We start from the raw sequence: 24,311 nt of genomic DNA, 5'->3' as shown, positions 1-24,311 counted from the left end.
GATGTTGGTACCAAAAAAGTTGATATATTTTATTTAATAGTAAAAGAGGTAAAGGGAAGGAAGGAAGGAAGGAAGGAAGGAAGGAAGGAAGGAAGGAAGGAAGGAAGGAAGGAAGGAAGGAAGGAAGGAAGGAAGGAAGGAAGGAAGGAAGGAAGGAAGGAAGGAAGGAAGGAAGGTGCATGATGGGGGGTGGACAGGGAAAGAGTGACATGGATTATGTAGAAACATATCACCCTCCCAAGGGTCTCAATGATGTCTCGTTGCTCCCCTCCATCTGGTCTTCTTGGTGGTGAGGGTCCCCCACCTCCCACTGCCAAAAAGTATAGAATCCAAGGGATTAATACATGCTTGGGCCAGGTGGGAATGCCAGCGTGCCTCCCCTGGGGTGGGCAAGTTTGACACTGTCCCTTGCAACATTGTGGATCTATTGCATCAGGTTGTGGTGCTCTGGCACAGGGTCCAGGGACCCCTTTGTGGGGCGCTTTTGATGGGCCATGAAACCCCTGCTGCTGTCCTTCACATGGATGCAGCTTTTCCCAGGGTGAAGGGGCCCCACAGCTGAGCTCCTCTGCAGAATGGAGGATGGGTGTTCTCTGCCTCTGACCAGAAGCTTTTTCACTACACTCCCAAAACCTCTCCTCCCCCCCACTCTTTGGTGTGAGGATCTGTGGGAGCCTGGCAGCTGATAGCCCTGGGGCTGTGGTCTCCACCTCCACTTATGACTTAATACTTGCTTTGCCTAGTATTTCTCCTAATTAATCTTTATCTCACAGCTCTCATCAATTGCCCGCATTCTCCACCATTTTGTCGCAGGTTGTGTTTGTAACCGGGCGGAAACACCAATTTAGTGTAGTGGTTTGGTCTAAAATACTCATTACTGTTTATCTTCTGTGAGATAAGAATTAGGAGAAATGCAAAGCAGGCACCAAACTTGAAAGAATATAAAGAAGTTTATTAACAGACCTAAAAGAAGAAAAAAAAATTATACCACCTTCAGAACTCTCCTCCTCCCCCCACCTTCCTCCCTTCTCCCACTGACAGTGTAAAAAGACAACCCTTGAGATGTTCAGTCTGTTTCCCACTTCCATAATAACCTTGTTCAGTCCATTTAGAAAGAGAAGTCTCTTCTTGCTTGTGCTATGAAAACAGTATCACACCGAGACAGCCACCCACTTCCAAATATTGTTCAGTCCATTCAGGAAGAGGAGTCTCTCTGCTTGCGATGTGAGTCCCTTCCCCCGACTTGCAGCTTTTCCCGCAACTGCTTTCAAGGGTCCACTCTTGAAGTTTTTTGGGGTACAATTTTAAGGTTGAGCCGTTCAGAAACAAACAAACAAAAAAACAGAGGCCCTTCTCCTTACCTGGGAGCAAAGGGTCTTCCTCATCTTCATATTTAAGACTATCTCTGGGAGCATCTCTAGGAACTGAGGTTTTCTCCTTTCCCGTTTGGAGCAAAAGTCCTCATCTGGTTCATCTCTCCCTGTCCAAACTTCTCATGAAATTACAGCTGCGTCAGCATCTGCCTATTGCTTATGAGTGGAACACTCCACCCCCCATATCTTCATGAAATTACAACGGGATACTCTGATATATCACAGCTTCACAACAGACTTTCAGCTTTAAGCATCTCCTCTCTCTCTTCCCTCAGGTTTTCAGCTCTTCACAGCAATAAAAGGGTTAATCTCACCTCGGCCTTGCAGCTGGAATGTGGCTTATCGCTGTTGGTCACCTGACCTCTGCCGGACAGAGGTGCCGCTTTGCTGAAATCTTGGCCGCAGTGGAGGGGGGGGGGTTCCGAGCCGCTCCGGCTGCCCACGGCAAGGCAGTGGGGGGGGGTTCCATGGCTGGAACAGGCCCATGGCTCCAGGCTGGCCGTGGCCCGGCCCAGCCTGGCCCAAGCAGGGCCTGGCCGGGCCCGCTGGCCCCTGCACGGGGCCTGCAGCCACATCTCCCAGCACCGGAAATGAGAGAGCTTGGGGGGGAGTTTGTCTATTGTTAAGTGTGTATCACAGAGGTGGTCACAACTTTAAGTGGCTTAAAGAATTGTCCATATTCAAACTGGCCAGCTGATAGGTTCTATCAGGTCCCAGAGGAAACTGTAAGCACCCCTTAGCAAGGACATCCCTTCCAGGACTATGCTTGCTGACCTATGACAGCATGGTATTCTTCTCTGTAGATTTTATACAGCTTTGCTATAATAGGCAAAAGTCCTTCATGAAGATGTTTAAGCCATACATTATAACACTTCAGTCTCCCACACCAGGCAGTAGATGCTGAGGCACAGCCAGCTCTGAAGCAGCTGTGCACACACCTGGGTCATGGAGGAGCCCAGGATGAGTCCCAGTTTGAAGGTGTCAAAACAGCCTTGGGGCAAAGGCAGCTGATGGAACCCTGGGCTGCAGTAGGCAAAGCCTTGGCATCAGCTGGAGGGATGTGACCCTTCCCCTCATCTATGTCCAGCTCTGGGCTCCCCGTGCAAGACAGACACTGGCCATACTGGAGAGAAGTCCTGTGCCAGTGCCTTCCTCAGCTCCACCCCAGTGCCCATTGGAAGGTGGGTCAGTGGGAGCCAACAGCCACCAGACACAGCAGGAGGCACAGAGCAGTGCTGGCAGGAGGCATGCACTCTGTGATTTCCATAGGCAGAGCCTGGCCAGAGAGTGGGCAGCCTGCCAGCAGGGAGGGATGGGGGCACCTCCACATCCTTGGCCCTTGGTCCAGGCTGGTGGAGGGCCTGGCAGAGATGCAAAGGGCTGCCTTTCACCCTCCTCAGGCTGTGCCCCCAGAACGTGCAGCTAGTGGGGTGAGCTTGTGTAGGAGGGGTGAGGGAGGGAGGAAAGATCCTGCAGTGTCTCTGAAGACACTGCAGAGAGGGTTGGGAGCCACCAGGAACACCAACATATCCATGCTGGGAGTGGTGGGAGGAAAAACCAGCCTTGCAGGGCAGAGAGCTCGGGAGGGCAGAGTGACCCAGCTCTGCCACGCTCAGGCTGTAGGTGCTGGGTGAAGGCTCATCCATGGCTTTCTAAGCACAGCCTGCTCTTGCAGGTCAGTCCCAAGCAAGGTCCTCTGACAACCCCATCTGGCAATGGTGGGGGACTTTGCCACTTACCAGGTTAATACTAAAGACCTTTCAATATTCTGGTATCATGTACTGCACTATAGACTTGTACTTTCTTTCTTGAATTTTCCAAATCCTGTCCACTTCCTTATGGCCCCCATAGCTTTCAGAAGCTCCCAGGCCAGTACTTCCTTTTTTACTTCAGTGTTTCAAAAATTCTGAGTTTGGTTCAGCAAAGCACCAAAGTGTACACACAACATAAGAAAACAGGTCACCCTTTCCATGAGGTTATTACTAGATTTTGATGTATTTTCTTGTGTAATTACAGCAAATTTCAGCTACACAATAATATTTTCCCCATCACTAACATTAGAAGATTACACTGTTAATATGCACATGATTTATGTGTGCAGTGTGTGTGAGCACACAGCAAATGCCTTCAGTTACAGCACTCACAAACATCTATAAGTTGATGGATACAAATGTGCACACACACAATAATCTACAGAGAGCAGATGGCTCCACTGTCTACTGACATGTCCACAGCACTTCTTTTGATTAAAACTTGGATTGAAGGCTGTCAGCCACCCACTCAATCATTCTGATTGCAACTACTTTAATAAACACACCCTTCCTGGAGATGTTTCATTTGGTACTTAAATTTATTATCTAATGGTTGTTTTAATCTATGTTTGGGGTAATCAGTCAAAATACCCAAGCAACATTCCTTTCCCTATACTTTCCAATAATCAGAATACACATACTGTTTTATTCTGCACACAGGTTTATTTCACTGTACCTTAGTTGATACTGAGTGGGGATCATATTTTCCTTATTTTCACCCATTTGTTTCCACAAACTAACTTTATTTTGGCTCTGATGTCAAGGCACCAAAGCATTAGTTGAAATTCAATGAAAACTGCAGTCCTATGGAATTTAAGCCTATGCTTTAATGCTTTGCTGAATTAGGACTCTCAGCAGGAAGACACGTAGAAGTTTGGTAATGTTCCCAGGAGTTGCCAGTGAACAGACAAAACTCATGTGATTGCTGAGTATTGCCTGAACAGTGCACACATACCATAACCCAGGCCTAACCTGAACCGTGACATTAAAAAACTCCCTGGGCAAGTTTAACTGTGCCATCAGGCTTACATTTATAACTATGTAACAGCTAAATTGTCAACATATTTTCTTTCACAGTTGCAATACAAAAACTACCAAATCAGGGTGTTCTTTGGTTTTTTTTAAGTTTTAGTTATGGGAGAATCCTATCAGCTGCAAAATCACCAAATTTACAAAGTCAGTAACCTAAAGACAGATTTTAAATCAAACAGGCCTTGATAAGAGAGAAAACACAGGAACAGCTGTACTAGTTCTCTTTAATAGCAATTTATTTTTAAAAATAAAAGCAAAAAAGAAAATTCTTAAAAAACCCCTCAGAATTGTTGCACGTAAGCTTAATAAAATAAAATTATATAAGCTTTACAAAATAATGTATTTCTCAAGTGAAACTGAGTTCAGCCATCACACACAGCAGATCCAGACAGGAAAACTATTAGCAAGACCACCAGTATCATTCCTGTTGAATTTCTACTTTCATATCAGAATTATTTGTTAGGCATAAACTAGTTTCCCTAAATAAAAGAATCTGATACAAATTTCATGTTGTCAGTGTTGCAAGGTGAATGATAAAATGGTTATATCTCTATTTCCAAAAAGTCTGATTTACTTTTCTGAAGAAATATATCCTGTCTTTCTTAGGAGAGAACAGAGGAGGAAACATTTTCAAAGTTGAATGACACTCATAGGGATTTCATGTTCCTATGAAGGAAAATGATAACCTTATATTTCCATAGAATTTAGTTTAATCTTTTAAATTATTCTTATTGATATCTTTAAGTCTTTTAAGCATGGAAAATACTGAATTTTTGGGGAAAGGGAAGAAATGACAGAAACTGCTGGCAGACAGTAGCTATAAACAGATACCAACAATAAAAGTACCTGTGTCATTTTACCTCAGTGTCACCCATAGTTATTTTATTCATTCTGTTTTGGGCAGGATTTTTTTGGTTTTGGTTTTTTGGTTTTTTTTTGGTGGGGGAGAGTTGGTTGGTTTTTACTTCTGCTTAGCTACAAGTGTCTTTTTAAATCCCAGAGAAATCAAATGTATTTGAGCATAGGCTTAATTGCTGTCACAAAAAAAGGAAACATAAATACTTTGCTTAAGAGCTTGGCTAAATTAGGAGCTTATTTTGAACTGATCACAAATGCAATATTCCCTTCAATCTTTGCCAGACAGCTCAACAGAAGCTACAGGTTTCAAAGACAATTCAGAGATGCCACAGGGCAAACTGTTCTAACCCTGTTCATATGGTTTTTAACATGATGTCTTTTATACTTACACTGCCAAAGCACAGAAATATGCTGAAGGATCTCCACATATTTCTATTGCATTGGAAAAATATATTTAATAACTAGTAGAAGAAGGGAAGATATTTGAGTTTCAGTTATGACAAGTGGTTCTTCACATTCCTTAAACAGTGCTTCAAGTTCAATTTGTTCATAAATGTAATTCTTGTCTTAATGGCATGAAATCAACAAAAATGACATTTAGTTTCTTGTAGTAATAATTTACTAGCATTAACGATAAGGAAACCCACTATTTCTTTTGTATAATTAATAAAATTATGCTCAGGGCTGTATTTCTATGAACTACAAATTACTCCCATTACTAACAAAGAAATGATAAGAGCAATGGAATCAGTGTCATTAAGAGAACTAATACTGTGGATCAATGCCTTATTCACTAATGCATATTAAGCCACAGCCTATCAGGAGACAGCTTGCTCAAAAGGATGATGACACACTTCCAACCATTAAGGCCATGCAAAGGGTTCATAAATGCAATAATTGTTCCTGACTTTTACAGAAAGCTGGTAGGCTCATCCTGATGTCTCACATATTAAAATGGCTCCATACACAACAATGGTTTCATGGAAATCTCAGTCTGAATCCAGGCATGTTCTTTTTTTTTAGTTTAGATTAGTTTTTAATTAGTAAATTAAGTTTCTCTTAGACTGAATTACAAATCCATCCAAATTCAGCTTTTTGAACTAATCTACTACATACTCTTCCTTTATTTTTTGTTCATGATGACAGTAATTCAGTTAAGTGAATCAGTGCAGGACAATCAACAAAACTTTGTGTTTTAAAAGGAAACTAGCTGCAGTGTTGTAGGCTGCCCACATGTATTCATAGTGCTAAATAAGTGCTATTTATGTATGCAAACACTAATAATTCTAATTAATATACTGAAAATCCACTATTCAGTAACATTAGAACTGGCCCCTCATTATAGTAAACCATTTTCTGTGGCATAAATCCATTAAGTGAGGAACATATTCTAGTTATATCTTAATGTTATGCCTGAAAATCATACATATGTGGAATTTTAGAGGAAAAACTACACATATCCTAATTAAAAGGTAAAAAATAGTTTCTTTTTCTGAACAAATCAACGAAAGTTTTGACATTGAATCTGGGTGGGTGTCTTTTCCTTTTCCTGGAACAGTGTAATTTTTGTGGTTATTCTATTATTGCTAACTACCTCGTACCACAGAATATTCATTTATTTCTAATACTACTATAAAGTACTCTTGTATTTTCCCCCTCAAATCCTATCAGAAAAATCTCACCTTGCAAAACTAATTCAATGTTCTTCTAGTAGATATAAACGCTTGTTTTTCATCGGTCCATAGAGCATCATCATCTCACAACTCATTACATGGGTACTCAACCTGCCTTCCTAATATAAGTTACCAATCACAAAAAATAACATGCTTTATATTTAAAGTGTTATCCTCTTTCATTTTCTGCTCATTTCATTTTTCCTATGTCTACGCAACTGCTGCACAGTCATTGCTCTGGTCGTTCTTTTCACTTTCCTGTGGGCTTGTGATTGTCACCCTTGGATTTGTGGATGTTTTTTCAAGACCGGGATCAACCTCGAGAAAAGGACAGGCACTGTTAACTTTATCAGGTATCAAAGCTTTTGCTTCATTTCAATACAGCATTAGCACTTCATATTAAAATTTCCACAAGGTATTCTTAATGTGAAAAAAAATGTTTTCCAATTGTGATCATGTTAAAATTTCCATTTCTTTATACTTTTATGTCTTCCAAAGGAGAAAGCACTCACATTAAAGGTTCTCCCCTACACTTCTTTCATTAAGCATCCAGTTACCCACGTATTCATTTAAAGTGAATGCTCACTCACTTTCTCCATTTCCATAAATAACTTCAGCTTATCTAAAATGAAAAAAAAAATTCAAATACATGAAGCACAGAATAAATTCAGAGCCCAAGAAAATGTCATGTTACTCAGCTCTCTCAACTGAAAAATATTCTTGTGTGCCATACAGAAACAGAAGAAAGCCCAGTTGCAAAGGGCAAGAAACCATTCTCAGTGTCACCGGAAGCGGAGGAAGAGACTGCTTTTCAGCAGCCTGTAGGCAGGGAACGTGCAGCAATTTGCTCTGCTCCTGACACTCATGAGTCCCACTCTTCCCAGACCTGGATTCTCCCCACTGAACAAAACACTTTGTTTTCCACACTCTGTTAGCTGGTCAATTCATCTGACAGTCAGGGGAGTCCTCCTTATTTATGTGGACTGCAACCCTCCATCTAAGCCAACAGCATGTTACTGTGTATCCTAAATTAATAGGGTGCTTGCTTTTAAACTGACTAAACCCCCTTGCTTTGAAGGGTCTTGTTCATTTCATGTATTTTTCAATTTCTAAGGAAAAGAGATCAAACTTCCACAAAGCAATGGCAAAAGCTCTTTATGAAACCCAACTTCTGTGAAAGTCAATTCATCAAAATAATGAGGCACTGTGGTGTCATGAACACACCCTTCTGCTCTGTCCTAAAAGACAAAGTAGTGGAAATATATAATGATTCTGCTTTTCTGGAAACTGCAAGAATTTTTTTCATTCCTTTTTTCAAAATTCAGCATACTAAGGAAAGCAGAAGATGCAGATTCATCAAATAGTGAGAAACATCTGCTTTCTCAGTTGGAGGGCATATAATGTAATTACTGATGTAACTGATCTACACAGATGGAAAAAAACAACTTTTCCACAAACTGAAGTTCTCATAAATGGTCTCAGGACTTTATCAGAAATTACCAACTTAGAGACTAGATGAGAAGCATAAGGCTGAGATGAATGAGATACAGAAACATAAGAAAAACATTTTGAAAGAATAAACACTCACCTGGTTCTGACTGCCAGAATCCTCTCTTATTTCTTCTTCAGGCTGAAGATCACCTTCGTAGTTCAAATGCTCCATTCCCTCACCATTTCCTTCATTGTTCTTGCCATTTAAATGGGTAAGTTCCTCTTCCTCTGCTTGGTCAATATTCTGTGTTTCTCCTGCTTCATCTTCATAATTTTCATTTAATTTCTTTTTGTTTTCTTCCACTTCAATTCTTTCTTTAACAGTTTTCCCACTTTCCTCTCCATTCACTTCTGGATATTCTTTGTCTCCTTTATATGCCTCCTCTCTCCTGTCATTTTCCTCTTCTACATTTTCTTCTTCATCTACAGTTTCTGCTGGTCTCTGGTGAAAGGAAAAGCAGCAGCATTATGAGGCATTTTAAATCAGAATGCTCCATGCAATTCTGAAATGTGATAGACATCAAATTCACAATTACATCATTACTGAGGAGTAAGCCTGCTAATTCGAGGTTTGTCTACATGGACAGAAAATTATGCTCTTATACTTACACCCCATAATGCCCTTTTATTCTTCATTTACAAAATGTGTTGGTGAGATTTAAATTTATTTCATGGGGTTTAATCCATTTGATCACACTCAGAACAACTGGAATGAGCTAGCTTTAATTAATACAGCAACAGCTTATTCTGTTCCAGCTATTCCAGGTTCTCTGACTTTCTAGCATTTAGTACATACTTGTTTATAAAGTCCTGTCACAATAAAGTATCATATATTACTAGACCACAAATTGTTCCCCAATAAGCATTTTACCTATGGACCAGGCCATGCCACACCCATCAGTCTTGTCTTCTTTATACATACAGAAAAGTAGTTAGATGAGGTAGACCTACTTACTACTGGTCACTTCCAAGATATCAGTCCCCTTCCCAAAGATCCCTGTGTAGGGGGGCTTATTTAGGATTTGCTGGACATTTGGCAGCCATTTTTTCCTGCACAGAATTGGACCAGCAGCCAGAAGGAAAAAGATCTTGCCTCACCTTGTAGAAGAGTTATCAGAAACTCACTATGGATAAAGCTGCTGGCTGCATCATCTCATGACAGCCTGGGAGATGGATGCACAAACTGTCTGGTTTTTGTCATTTGCCTTCCAGTTTCAGCTTTGAAGAGTCACCTGACTATTCAGTCAACCAATGCTCCCACTTGCCAAGATTATGTACATACTTGTTCCGAGGTATGAATGAAAATAAAGTGAAAAAATCCCAGAGGAGTGACAAGGTGTCTGCCTCCCACCCAGCCTCATCAGACTCTAAATCTAAAGCAAACACACGGAGAGCAATAGATTATCTCTTAATCAAAACTGTTTGGAATTTTACTGTCCTCAGTAGCTCCTTTATGCAAGCAACTATCTACTACAGAGAAGTAAGTTGTCTTCTAAAATTTTCTTTTCCTCACTAATCCTAACATTTCAAAAGAATTCTCTCATCACCTTCAACGTATTAATAAAAGCCAGTTCAGTAAGAATTTATTGAAGCCTCTTGATGAAACATCTTGATTTTGCTTTGATCTCTAAATAGCAACATAAGACAACTTTATTATGCCAGTTTACAATGCCACATTGGCACAGCTGCAAAAAGGACAAGTTATTGTGTTGCAATAATCCACAGAATATGAAATTACTAGGAACACTACATGGTTACATGACCAGGTAAATAATGGCTCCATAAGTGATTTTTGCAGTACAGTCATTTCTATGTGTTTTTATTCAAGCCTTTCTGACTCACTTTCATCTAGTAACATCAAACTGGCCTTATTACCACTAAAATAAAACTTTAACAAGCCAAGTCTTTACAGAAACCTTCAAAGAAGGCACCATCCAAAGCAAACTTGATCCGACCTTGGTAACCTGCAGCACATAAAGATAGCAAAGAATCTGTATATCCATAAATTCTCAGAAGCTACCTGCCAGTCTTAGGCATGTAACCTACTAATTTGCTTTCAGTCCACTAAGGAAATTAGCAGCTCTGGATTCTGACCAGAAACAGGGAGGGTTAAAAAAAAATTAAATGCACCAGACATCACTAGCTAACAATGTGTTTGGTTTTACTTAATGACACCTGCCATGACATTACACATACTAAATGAAGAGAGGATAAGAAAAGTCAACACAGACTTTCTCAGTTAACTGTTGTAGTTATCCAAGATATATCAATTTCCAGCAGAATACATGCCCTTGCCTGCACAGCTTTAGTATGGTGGCTCATTCTGGACTGCAGAAGAAAGTGTTGTAGGCTTTATGCCATAGTGTAAACATATGTATACCAATGCTTTAACTGGTTTCACTGCTGTGGAGGCAGTCTTTGGCATGGAAGCACAATGGACATTTGAGGGACAGTGACTTCCTAAAGTGCTATGGTAGTGAGACTCATTTGACCTTATCTGCCTAAAATAGGTGTGGATGCAAATTTTTTAAGAGTTCAATCTGAGCAACATAGATGATAAACACAGCAGTATTGAACTGTACCCAGAAACTCACTGAAACAGAGCATAGAACTGGCATGAAATAACGTTCACATTCCAACTAATTTAACTTGACCAATCAAGCTAAATTACAAGAAAAATAACAGAAGAAAACAAGATGAATAAAACAAAAACATCAGTGCAAGTATAATTTTTTTATAGTAACTGAAAATTTCAAGATATCTGAGCATATTACTAGAATGTTATTACTATTACAGACAAAAATAAAAAGCCATGTTTTCAGCTAATCATTGGAAAGCAAAATGCATTCTTCATTTAATCTCCTTTCAAGCTACACTACATAAGAATGGACTTCTCAAACAAGTTAAAAATCAACACTGATCCAGTGAAGACCTTTCACAAAGTAATTTAAAATGTAGTATGGTTCCCTCTGCATGCAGAGTCAAAGGTAGCCTTTAAAATGTGAATATGACCATTGACTGTGCATTTCAGAATGCATAGCAGACCTACGACAGGACTGTAGGGAGGAAACTAAAGGCCACACTCTCCCACCAAACACTACATTGCTCTTTACATAAAAAAAGTGTGATACCTTCTACTGAGATCTTATTGACCTACTCGTTATGCATAAATTAGCATTCTCTATTTTAAGTACACCTTCTTCACTGAGATAGGGGCTTACTTAGCAAATTTTGTATTTTTCATATTTAGGGAAAGAGACTGTTTATCTGAAGATACATACAGGGAGGAAAACAGAAAAAGGGAGAAAACCAGAGGTCTTAATAGTCCAAAGCCTGTAAATGCTGCACATGCTTAACTTCACCTTCTTGAACAGTTTCAGTGCTAGCAGTGAATCTGAAATAGTGAACTAAAGCCTACATTAAAGTACTTGGTGGGTCAGGGTGTAATTTAAAGTCCCCTGGAGTCATTGGGAACCTTTTCATTGAAATTTATGCAGTTCAGCCCCCCCTCCATCTACGACTGTACAAATTGTCCATTACATATGCACCAAAGTTACCACAAACTGTGCTCTCTCAGTCAGAATAAATCAGGATAAATCAGGATTTTGCACTGAAAGCAAAACAGGTATGCTGATGGAGACCTACCTATCCTTGCAGAAATTATCAGACTCAAGTCAGCAGTGACCTTGTATACTAACGGGAAAGCAGTGACATTTCCCATCTTAGTTTTTAGCTTTTCATCACTCACCTTTTAAATAACCAAAATACTGTCAGTCAGAGCTTCCTGTATGGAATGCATTGGATGGATAGTCAAGACAGATGTGGGACTGTGCTGCTCTTCTTGTTGCTCAGAAGTCAAGAGTTCAGCCTTCAGCCATTGTGTTGGCTCACAGGAAGCTGTCCCTCACACTTGTGATTCGTGTAAAAGCTCAGGGCATCTCAAATCCAGAGAAACACCTCTGGATGTATCTCCAGGCCTGAGTGCCTGAGGTCTATCACCTCTTTGTAACACAGCTATCATAAGGATATCAAGGATCATAACAGAGAACAAGAGGCATGTCAAAAATTCATGTTGGAAGCCACCAGCCAGTTGTAGCCCAGTGTAACTAAACATGGATACTGTAATGAACTACAGAACCAATGTTCCTACCTTACTTTAGGCCTGTCTACACACCTCAAAAAACAACAGCACAACTTGAACTTGGAATGGAGAAGCATTCCTATTCCTTAAGGTAATTTTCACAATCAAGTGAGTTCTAGAAGAGGGAGCTTTTCCAGTCACCGTCCCAGTCCTCCTATAGCCAGAACTAATCATAATAAGGTTTGTAATTTTGTCTTTTGAATGGTTGAAAGAAAACAGGAAGCAACCTTCCTTTTTGTATTGCTGGCTGCATCTTTTAAGCAAAGGTGATGCTTTTGCAGTTTCATGGTTGAAAGCACATTAGTTAAAATAACTAGTTTTCAAACTATACCTTCATGAATGTGAAAAAAATACTTTGCTTGTCATGGACTAGCAATAAAAAGACTCACTGACAAAAGACTTGTATATGTACATTGAAAAGCATAATCAACCAAAGGCACATGGAAAAACCAAAGCAATTCTCAGCTTCTTGCTGGAAACATGGGCCCAGCTCGCCTTCTGGAAACCTCCTGACTTAACTGACAGGTTGATGAGGAACAGAGCCAATTTCATTTTGCATTCAAGAAGTATGATTGCTTGACAGTATTTTTAATCTCAGCAAAAACAGAGTGTTTAAAAAAGAAAGATGTATTCTAATTACACTCATTACGCTATCATTCATTAAGAGCTACATTACCAAATGCCATCATCACTCAAAAGCAGTAAGTCAGGAAATCTTCAGACATTGAAGCATTTGGCTTCTTCTCCTCTAGGGATGCTAATGTAAACCTCTCAGAAGGTTTGTCAATGACTGATACTGAAAAGTGCAGTATCACTAATCATTTAAGGCAGAAATTATTTTGTACCATTAATATAAAACATAATTTTGCTTTATTGAAGTCGTTTGGAAATGTTTACTTGGCTAATGGTCACAGCAGACAAACAATGAGGTAGACAACAAAAATCTTAATGGTCATGAAGAGTGGCATGAATACATCTCACAAATGCAGCAACAGGAACACTTGACTTCAATTGCACCAAAGCTCTCCAGAATAGAGCTCCCCTGCTCCTACTCAGGAATGTTTTGTAGCAGCACTGCACAAATTCCAACAGCAAAACATTTTGTTCCTGAACCAGAAAGTGTTGCTAAGTGACAGCAGCCCTCTTCTCTTCCACATCACTTACAAAACCCAGACTCTTAAAAACAAGCAAATGAATAGTTAAGGTTCAACTGTCTTACACCTCCCACATAGTTCCCACATTCCCACAAAATGCACTGTTGTTCCTGAAGGCAAAAAGTCTTTATCCCTACAACATTTATACTCCGACATTTTTTATGAGATGGGTGCATTATATTTTGGGGTTTTTTTTACAACACATCCAGCACCTGTATTGAAAACATCTAATTCTTCATAACATCACAGCACCCAGAAGTCTAACTAGAATGAATGGAAGCTAAAGAACTGGAAGTGTAGAAAAAACAGCTTTTCAAACTCCCTTCATTGGTTTCATTCTGTAGTAACTGGAAGCATACTTAATTCCTTAATCACATTACAGACATGATAGAGAAGCCAACATCTTTGAGCACTGCCCTCTGGGGCCCCCAGCATAAGAGGGACATAGACATTTCCTATGAAGGCAGACTCAGAGACTTGGGCACAATCAGTCTGGAGAACAGAAGGCTGCAGAGAGACCTTATAGCACCTTCCAGAGCCTGAAGGGGGCCTTTGTGAAATCTGGAGAGGGTTTTTTTACCAGGACATGTAGTGACAGGACCAAGGGGAATGACTTCAAACTGACAGAAGGCAGGGTTATATTGGCTATTAGGAAGAAGTTGTTTGCTGTGAGGGTGCTGACAAACTGGAACAGGTTGCCCACAGAAGCTGTGGATGCCCCATCCTTGGAAGTGCTCCAGACCAGGATAATGAGGCTCTGAGCAATCTGGTCTAGTGAAAGGTGTCCCTGCCTGTGGTGGAGGGATTGAAATGAGATGATGTTTAAGGAACTTTTCAACCCAAACCATTCAGTGATTTTATGATCTGATCAGATCTTTACTTTTCTAATATGTACCTAAGTCAAAAATACTTTTTTCCACCTACTTCAGTGACACTTATATTTATTTTCCCCACAACATTTTGCATGTGTTCACTAAAATTTGCCTAGACTTCACTTCCTACAATACAGTATGATCTGCTGAGCATCCCTGTAGATAGTGAGAAAATTGTTAAGCATTTAAAAATAAGTCCTACTGAGACTGCAAAAATACAGAAATATTTTTTTCCAGAAAGACATTTTTCCAAAATTCATTAAAAATGCCCTGTAAGTTAAGAAATTTGATAAACTGCCGGCTCTAAGATTGCTGAAATTTTTGAAAACAAGGTTACACAGAGGAAACTTTTTTCAAAGTAATATCAAAACTAGTTTTACAAGAGATTTGCATTTGCAGGCTTCACTCAGAAGTGAAGACCCTTCAACTGTTGGCCACACAGGCCTCTAAAGACAAGATGAGGCATTGCTACTTCAGAAATTACAGTCACCCAATGCAGAAACCAAGCAAAGATCTCCATTCTCATTCTGAACTGCAAGGAACCAATCAGAGTAAGTTTCCCTATCTCACACAGACAAACAAAAACATTAAGTGTAAATCAGTGCAGCTGAAAGAAGAACATGCAGTGGAAAATATTATCTGCTGGCTTGTCAGCACTCAAAATTCGTAAGGCTTAAATTACTGCTGCACCATTTGTAGTGAAATTTGAGCATAAGAAGTTCTGCATGTGTTCTTTCCAAATGCCATTTTGAAATCCTTACTGATGTAGTGCATAATGTTTCCTCATGAAAAGTTGTAGCCTTTTTAATCAAAGAATGCCTCTTCAAGCCGTCAGCCTACTTTAATGTTGGATGAACGTAAACTTTAACATTTTGCCTTTGGCAATAGGGAAGATAAACATTTTATTCTGCTCATTGAGGTGAATCTTGGGTCTTTAAAGCAAAATGTATACTCCATAAAGAAAACTGCAAATGAAAGGTGCCAATTTTCTGCTACTGATGATATACTCCAGCTCCAGCTCACCTAGGGGAGATACACAGTCTCACATCACAGCCCAGGAAATGGGAAATAATGAGTGGAGGATTGCATTAATCAGTGGACATGTCTGTAAAAATGGAAAGCAAATGGATAATGAAAGAACCAAGAATGTGAACATCTACAGAAAAAACCCAAACCAGTGCCTGTTAGACGAATTTATCATCCGCTAATTTTTACAAATAAACACAGGAGAGAAGCAGATGGGGATGATGAATCTGGAGGGGGAAAATAACTCAAAGAACAAACCAAAACCAAAACACAAACAGACTCTTTCTACATCACACCTCAACAGGCAGTATCGTATATCCCATGGCAAAGTAGGCTGTCACAACAACGTGCCTGAATTCCTTATGGTATGGGGTCATGCACTGGATAACTTTGGATCTCATAACTCTCATGCTTACTCCACCTCCCAAGGGCTCAGCATGGGAGAAGAACAACCATGCTTATGGAAATGGATAAACCAGTGCAAACTTGCAGCGTTTTTTCAGTATTATCATTACAAACTGCTGCTTTTGTGTTTTATAACTTACATAGAATGAAAGAAAAAGGAGTATTTTTTTCTGAAAGCTTTAAAAGTTAGAAATGTTCCTCTTGGAGTTACTTTGAATATATTTGCATTATTACCAGCAAATTCAAAGTAACACACTTAATTACCATCTCCAGTAAGAAACTACTATTGTTTTGCTGCCTCCCTGTCAAGAACTGCAACAAAACCACCTTGTTCCCTTGCTATTTGCACAATTGATTTCATAGTCTGTCATCAGTCCCCATGAATGTTGACACAGTGATGCAAACAACCAACTTGGAGTAAACTGCATGTCAAAAGAAGAAACTAATAATTTTGTATTTGGGAGCTGAAGTCTTGGTACAGCATATAGAACAGAAAGGTCTGGTTTGGTTTAAGGCAAAAATACTCATTTTTTTCTGCCTTGATGTTCAATTACAACTGTCAGCTAGTCTGCAGTAAAGCAAACCCTGTTGTTTTAATGTGTTTTCAGCTGGCAGACAGCATTTTACAGAGCAGGACATAAGCAAGAGTCTAGCCAGTGTAACACTAGGTTTAGTTAATGGCTAATCTGGCATTTGTTCAACTGTGTACTTCAAACAGCAAGACAGAGAAGGTGCATAAAAAGAAAAAAATATGAAGCTCTATCTTCACCACCTCATTTATGCGGCTGATGGAAATGATGGCCTATCAGAAGTGTCAGCATTCTAGTGAAAGCTGGCATGTAAATATTTATGCCTTGTGCAAGATAGTCAAGCCCTGGCTGGCTGCCCTTTCCCATATTTCTAGCCATAACAGAAACTGCAGTGCAGATAAGAAAAAGCTAAAAAGCTTTATATCACAGAATTTAAAACAATTTTAAATGGTCATTAATAAGAACCTGAACATGTAAAATACTAAATGCTTCTAAGGTTTGAGTGACCTTAGTTATCTGGGAATAAAAAAGTACTCTGTGCTACTCAGAAGGACAGGGCTTCTTGCCAGATTACCCAGGAAATTCTACATGAAGTTTTAACATTATATATAAACCATGGCTTGTGTTGCAATTAATTCTGGTGCTTTGTTTGGCTTTTATGGAAACCTGAAAATTAGATTATTCATACTGTGTGTGACTGATTTTTTAATATTTTTCCCCCGTCAAATACACCTGATTTTTTAATATTTTTTTCCCCATCAAATACACCTGATTCCAGTTCCTTGTCCAGATAGCAAAATCTGTTGGTAGCAAGTGAAAAATATTCCCATCTGAAGAAGACGAATGGACCTTGGTACATGAGCTTAGAAGTATCCAGCAGGTTCCTAGCATTGCAAGCTTGCCAGCACATCTGATTCTCACTGGCAACTGTGTGAACAGTTCCACTGCCAAACAGAGAAGTGGTAGTGGACAGTTTTTCTCCTCTCTAGGGATGGCACCATCCGCTGGCTGAGGCAAACTGGTGAGACACACAGCACTACTGCCTGTGCTGTAGGTCCTCTGTGGAGAAGTAATGTGAATTGTAGTCAGCCTAAAAACTAAGGCCTGACAGCCCAATTTACACAGCCAAATGTTCTACACTACCCAGAGGAATTCTTTACACACCTTCAGAGGCCAATAAACAGGCTAATCATTTCTGAATTTGATTACTACACTGTCAAGACCAGAGCAGGATGTGCTTCGGGATGTCATGAGAAACAAAGATTAAGACAACAGCCGGCATGTTCTTCCCCAATGTCAGTGCTATCAGTATAACGCCACACATCCTAATTACCATGACACCTCACCAGGACAACAACAATTAACAGGGCTGATGAGCCCAATGGTGTTCAGCATATAAGACTCTGAGGCTGGGGCAGGTATGTACTGTGAAAAGACACAGCTGTAGCATTCCTTTTATCAGGGACCATGTCCTTGTTGCCTCTGTCACCCGATTCATGTGTCTTCAAGAACAATGTCTACAAAATAGCTGAGCAACATTCCTTCCCATTAAAGTGAATAAATAATGAGAATGATCTTTCTTAGCAACAGGAGCCTAAGACAAAATCCATGTTTTTTCCAGATGGTATGGTGTCATTCTTCAAAATGCCTAGTAAGTTCATAAAACATCTATTTTCCCTCAGGTATTTTATTTTTAAAGCCAAATACAAGCTAAAAGTGTATATGTCTAGTATTCTTTTACACAATACAATTAAATTGAAAAAAATCAGCCAACTAAATAGTAGGTACTATTTTGAAAGCAATTAAATAGTGTCATAAGCTCTAGCCCCTAAACTTTTTCGTTTGTTGTTGTGCTGAACTTTCTCCTGTTTGTGAATACCTCTCTTCTGCTGGGAAGGACTCAACTCTGGACAAATACTCCAGATGCAACCTCAGAAATGTTGAGTCTAGAAAGATAATCTGTGACCTTGATGTGCTGGCTGTGCTTTTATTAGCCCAGTCTGCACAGTCCACCTCCTCCCCACAGGGAGCACTGCTGACTCAACTTGCCAGCCACAGGAGCTGCATGGCCCCTTTCTGCAGCTCCTTTCTAGCCCACCTGTGTCAAGACTACTGAGACAGTTACTGCATTACAGGTGCCCAGTTTTGTACCTCTCTTTCTCGTTGAACTTCATGAGGCTCAAGTCACCCTATTCCTTCAAGCTGTTGAGATTGCTCTGAAAGACAGCCCTGCATACCACCAGCAGCTGGGCCTGAATAAGGCTGTGTCCCATGCCATCATCTATGTTACCCATGAACATACTGTAATGTCTCAGATCCCTGAGGACCACCATCTGTAAATAGGTGCCAGTTAAATCTCAACCAGCTGACCTTTTAAATCCCACCAAACCAGCCAGTTTTTCACCTACCTTTCAGCCCACAAATGCAGTCCCCACCCTCATTAAGGATACCTTCCTCCCCATATCTACCACCCTTCTTGCAATTTCTCCTACAAATACGGAAGTCTATATTGAAGGCAAGATAAAGGACAACAACTGCTCTCCCTTCCCCCACAGAGCCAGTTATTTCATCCCAGAGGCAGTGAGATTGGTCAAGTATGATCTGTCTATAGTAAATCCATGTTGGTTATTCCCAATCACATGCACCAGTTTCCATTTCTCAACAAGCTCTGGCTCTCAGTTCCATTTCTGCATATCCAGGCAATGTCTCCATACTACTCTTCAGGAGTCTATCTCCCCTCTTCCACCACTTTTAGTGTGAGGTCAGTCCTCTGTTCAAACTGGCCTCCTGCTATGCCTGTTTGTTTCCTTGCACAGTGGGGATAGTTCTTGTGGTCTGAGGAAGATCCTCTTGGAAATCAACCAGATCTCCTCAATTCCTCCACACTTCAGGGCAGCCTCACACAGGATCATGCTGCCAGTTTCCCAACCAAGCCAAAGGCAACTCTCTTAACTTCTAGGATTTTTATTTTGTTATTTTCCATCCCCACTTTCTTCAGGGGCTTAAACTCTTACATCTCATGGACAGTGTGACTAAGGCTGCCACTATCACATCCCCAGCAAGTTTCTATTTATTCTTGAGAAGCAAATCCAGCAGAATGCATCACCTAACCATGTCTCACACTATCTACATCAAAAACCTGTCTCCAACACACTCCAGAAATCTCCTGGATTGTTTATGCTCCATCGGGTTGCCCTGGTAATTGAAGTGTATACACACTATTATCTTTAACTCCTCCCATTTTTTACAGTCTCACATTAACCAGTCCTCAGCACTGCTGACCACCAGTAAGTCATAAAAATGCCCAAGAATTCCTGATGTTACTGGGATGAGTTTTAGCCTGAGAAACCTTTTGGATAAACTGTGATTCCTTACATCAAAGCATGGATCAGAAATATTATTTTGTGGCCAAGGTGACTGGCCCCGGGCCATCATCAATAGACACCAAAAGCACAATGCAAGAGCTCGTGGACTGGAAACAAAGTTGAACAAGTTGGCAAATTCCAACAAACACATAAGATGAAAAAGAGGACTATTTTGTGAGCAATTCATTAGCAGAAAAAAAACCTATGTACTTTTTCAGCAAATAGTTTAAGCAGTTCTACCCTTCTTCCTTGGAATAAGCTTCAATTTACCTATTCCCTGTATTATTTCAGTCCACAGGAATACAAATCAAAGCACAAAAAGGGAGATATAATCTTACGTTTAGTTATCAAGACCTATTTATTGCACATAAATCTTAGGATTAAAAAATTGGCCAATGAAGCACCATGTTGCTCCAACAGAACAAAGTGCTTTAACAAAAATCAGATAAATCCTCACCTGTTGTGGTCCAGGACTGGAGGAACATTGCTCTATCAGTATAAAGAGACTGAAATTCAGGTGAACCTATTTGGTTGGATATAACAGTAGGGAGTCTTGATTCTCTAAGGCTCTATAAGGGCTCTCAGAGCAGTTCTGAAGCAGATGAAAAGGTAACTGACATTTGACATGCTAACACAGAAAGGAAGATTTGCTAAAGCTGCCATAAAAGAAGCAGTATCGTTGAGCTTACAGTCATCCCCACAGAATTATGCTGTACACTGAGGAAAGAAAAACAACACACAATCGGTAATCCTAAAAAAAAAAAAAATCCTTTATTTAAAGCTCAATCACTACCTGGTCCAGTGGAACTTCCACAAGAGTATCTTCATCTTCTTGTACTTCAACAGCCCCCCACATTTCAGACCCCTCTTCTCCGGCTTTGTAAATATCTTCACCTATAATGGGAAAGATAGAGTAGAAGGAAGTGAAGTCCAATGGTGACACAGTGTGGCTCAACTACCAAACTGCACATTCAATTTCGCTTCTGACAACAGCTTTCTGAGCTGCCCCATCATTCCCCATGCAGTTCTTTCAAGGAAGTCTTCAGTCTCCCGTTATTGTCAATTTGGTTTTGTTTCCTTTTAACAACAAATACTTGTACAACAAATACACCACTTGGGGAAGGGTGGAGAAAAGGCAAAGGGAACTAGATGAAGTCCTGGATGTGAAGTTCCTTCACTTCAGGCAAAGGTCCAGAGTGAATCTGAACTTAATACATTATGACAACAACATAGTACTTCTGTTTCTACAGTCAAATAGGGTATCCTTTAGTAATTAGTATTATTGATGCCTTAGGTTTTAACTTTCATATTTTTCAAATCCTGTACTGTTTAGTGTCTAACTCTGAAGTTTCTTGTAGCCTGTTAACTTCTGCTCTCTCGTGCTAGGTAGACATAACAAAGCCTCTCCAGGCCTGCTCTCCAAGGACACCCAGACCATCCTAGGCCCAAAAGTGTAACCCAAAAACCTCTGAGACAGGGGCAAGCTGAGGGGAATTACATAATTAAACTGAAGCTTTAATTGGAGAATTAACCCTGATATTCAAATGAACCAAACCAATAAAAGTGTGAAGAACTCTTGACCAGTCGTCCATCTTGGGATCCATTTTGGGAATAGCCTCTGGCCCCCAGGGCGTACCTCTGAAGGCTTTTCAAATAAATACCTACCTTTATTCCCTTACTCCTGTCTACTCTCTGTTTATAGGTGGCCTCTCAAGGCATCATTATAACATGCATCTACCAAAAATTTCAGTCTCTGAATCAAAAACAAACATACTGAACCAGGTCAGTTGGATTAGTTCTACTTCCCACCTCTGGGCGCATGCAAGTAGAATTATGGCTGAAACTCCACATCCGCATTAAAAAAGCACATGCTCCTGGCCAACAAGGATTAATGGTTACACTGGTATTCAATTTTGCAAAGATTTTACACCATGTAGTTTAAGCCATTTCTTTCCCCTAAGTGTAAGTAGTAACTAGGGGTCTTTCAGTATCAGCTAATTAGGAAAGTGAAGATAGGTACATACAGAAAACAATTTCCAAGTGACACACAATCCTCTCTATTTTCCCCTGAACTGAAAACAGCCCAGAAACTAAAAGCACAGGTTACTCCAAATCATCTCTCTCCATTGATCTAGGAAAGATGAAGATGTGTCCATAACCAACATAATATGTAACTACAATAAGAAAGAGGAAAAAATATTTCCACTGTTTCTGACTGCCTCTTAGGTCTTCACAAAAGGATCTGAACTTGGTAACATCAACTGACCACGTAAATTGATCTACATTGCTGGACGCTGTTAAATAAACAGCTTTAGTGTAGGACAGAACCATTTCGGTGAAAAAATAATGAAAAAAACCCCAAGACCTAGAGAAATCCAGAGTCTATCTGCATAAAAAGTCAACACTGACTACTCTGGAAGTCGTTTCCTAGTTACTTTCTCATCACTATGAGACTCAAGGGAAGAGTTTGCCCTAGGAACAAATTCTGAGGCACCACACCACTGCAAATGGCTGACTGGAGGGGAGGTGCCAGATGGCCTAGAAGTTCCCTGACAGCCACTGCCCAGAGGACCAGAAATGAAGGCCGTTCTCACAGTCTGAAACAAAGAGGCAGAAATGGGGGTGTCTGTGGCACATCACAATGAAATTCCAAAGTGGTTCCGCTGGGTGCGTCTTAGGAGAGAGATTTTCTGATGCACAGAGCAGCTTGATCAGCCAGGCATCAGTCCTGCTGGAGCCTCTGCACCCTACCGAAGGATCTGTACTACTCATCCTCTGAAGGTATCCCTGTCGGAAATACCAGAGGGCTCTTAGCATCATTGGTTGGATTCTTATCCTAAACATCTCACACATCTTTTTCAAGATCTCATCTTCACACTTCACATGAAAATAATAATTTTCTTTTTTAATTTTCTTGGGGTTTATTAAATGTAATGCATGTGCATGTATGTTCCACTGAAACCAACTAAGGACATTCAATACTTGCTGGCAGTATGATTAATCTTAGACAATCTACCTGTATATATCTTATTACAAATCTACCTGTATATATCTTCTTTGACAAGACTTTGGGTTTTTTGACAAAATCAGCAATAAAAACATGGAGCGGTTGAGAATAACAACAAAATGCATCTGAACAGATGCTACTTGAACTTCAAATAATCAATGCACTTTAAATTTCCCATTTTTCTGAGTTCTCTAAGGGACAGAATGTCCTGTTTCTCTTACCTGGTATTATCATTGTTGCCTCTCATCACAGACATTTGAGTTATAGATTTCCACCATATTCTGAGAGGAGCATGTAATGTGTTCCTTAAAAGCCACCATGAAGACTCTCCTATTTCAAGGCCTTCCCTCAAGAACTTAAGAAAATAGCCTTGCCCTAGATTCCTTGGCTCACTGAACTATAAAAAGTCAACTCAGTGTCTGAAAGAACTACATTTAATATCACCATCCTTCCATTTAGACTCTGTAATAACACCTTTGCCTTCAAGGTCCCCACGTCTTTCAACCAAAATGCGGACAGTCTAACCTCTAGAGCTAAAAGGATTTTGGTGCAGAGGCAATTTTCATCAGGCTTTACTCCAGCAGGGCAAAAGAACAAGTACAAGGGAGATGAACGGGTTTGCCCTGGAGGCCGAATCCATTCAAGAGCTGAGGATTCTCAATTTTAAAGCACCTCTTCTTAGAAGAGCAGATCAGCCTCAGGGCTATGCTGAACAACCCAAGGAGACAGACGTACAGTATCTTCAAAAAACTTAATCATGGAATCAGAAGGGAGCAAGAAAGAGGGAAGAAGACTGAGGGAAGAAGTTTCAATAAGGAATCATATTTCTCATTTAAAAGAGAGTGCCCAAAAAGGTAGTAACAGCAGCATTTCAATAAGCAAAATCTGAACTCCATGCAATTTCCTCCAAGCACTTTCTAACAGGTGTTTGCTCAGAAAGCTGGTCATGAATACAAAGATATTAGTTGAAAAGAACTCTGCACAACACTGCAGCATCTCTCAGGGATACCACTGTTCATTGTCTCTCACAGAAAGCATTCTCAAGAGAAACAGCATTCCTGTTCTTCCACAGACTGAAAATATTATTTAAGGAAAAGAGAACATTTACAACAAAAGGGAAATAAATTATTTACCTCTGCACAAACGTAAGAGAATGGAAGACAAATGTCCAAAATACGTGCACAGTCGAGGAAGGAATTAAAACACTTAGGTCTGAAATGTGCCAAAACAGGTGAAAAAAATGACATTAACTGAAAAATGGGGAAGTTGTAATACTTGAACAAACAAAAAATTCCAAAGTAAATGGCAAGGAATGCAATTAGTCTTACATTAGGACACACACTTTTGTCTTTTGTTATGAAAAGTGAAAAGAAATACAAAAATTGCAAAATAATTTACATAAAATTAATTTGAATAAATGGAGCATTATGAAAAGAGCTTAAAATGTTAACATTATTAGCATTGCTACTCTACAGCCAGAAGTATTTAGACTTTCTGCATGTGAAGTTACAAATATCTGGAGGAGGGAAGCTGAGTGAAAGGCCAACACATTACTTGTTTGTGTGATTCTGTG

At 40.0% G+C, this 24,311-nt stretch overlaps 1 protein-coding gene across 2 annotated transcripts in view; it reads right to left on the bottom strand.

Moving 5' to 3' along the window:
• Window positions 1–4,423: 4,423 nt before the first annotated feature.
• The window catches only part of DCDC2 (doublecortin domain containing 2), a 56,040-nt gene continuing 36,152 nt past the window's right edge, over window positions 4,424–24,311 (bottom strand). For both annotated transcript variants that reach the window (XM_069007983.1, XM_069007984.1), the window contains exons 8-10: window positions 20,525–20,625; window positions 8,336–8,680; window positions 4,424–7,065 (exon numbers count right to left, since the gene is read on the bottom strand). In XM_069007983.1, coding sequence (XP_068864084.1) covers window positions 6,958–7,065; window positions 8,336–8,680; window positions 20,525–20,625 — 554 coding nt within the window. In that variant the 3' untranslated portion in view covers window positions 4,424–6,957. The remainder of the gene's footprint in view (window positions 7,066–8,335; window positions 8,681–20,524; window positions 20,626–24,311) is intronic.

The sequence above is a fragment of the Aphelocoma coerulescens genome, chromosome 2, assembly GCF_041296385.1.
Source record: "Aphelocoma coerulescens isolate FSJ_1873_10779 chromosome 2, UR_Acoe_1.0, whole genome shotgun sequence".
Taxonomy (NCBI): Eukaryota; Metazoa; Chordata; class Aves; order Passeriformes; family Corvidae; genus Aphelocoma; species Aphelocoma coerulescens.
The sequence above is the reverse complement of the archived record's forward strand: the minus strand, read 5'-3'. Positions and strand labels throughout refer to the sequence as shown.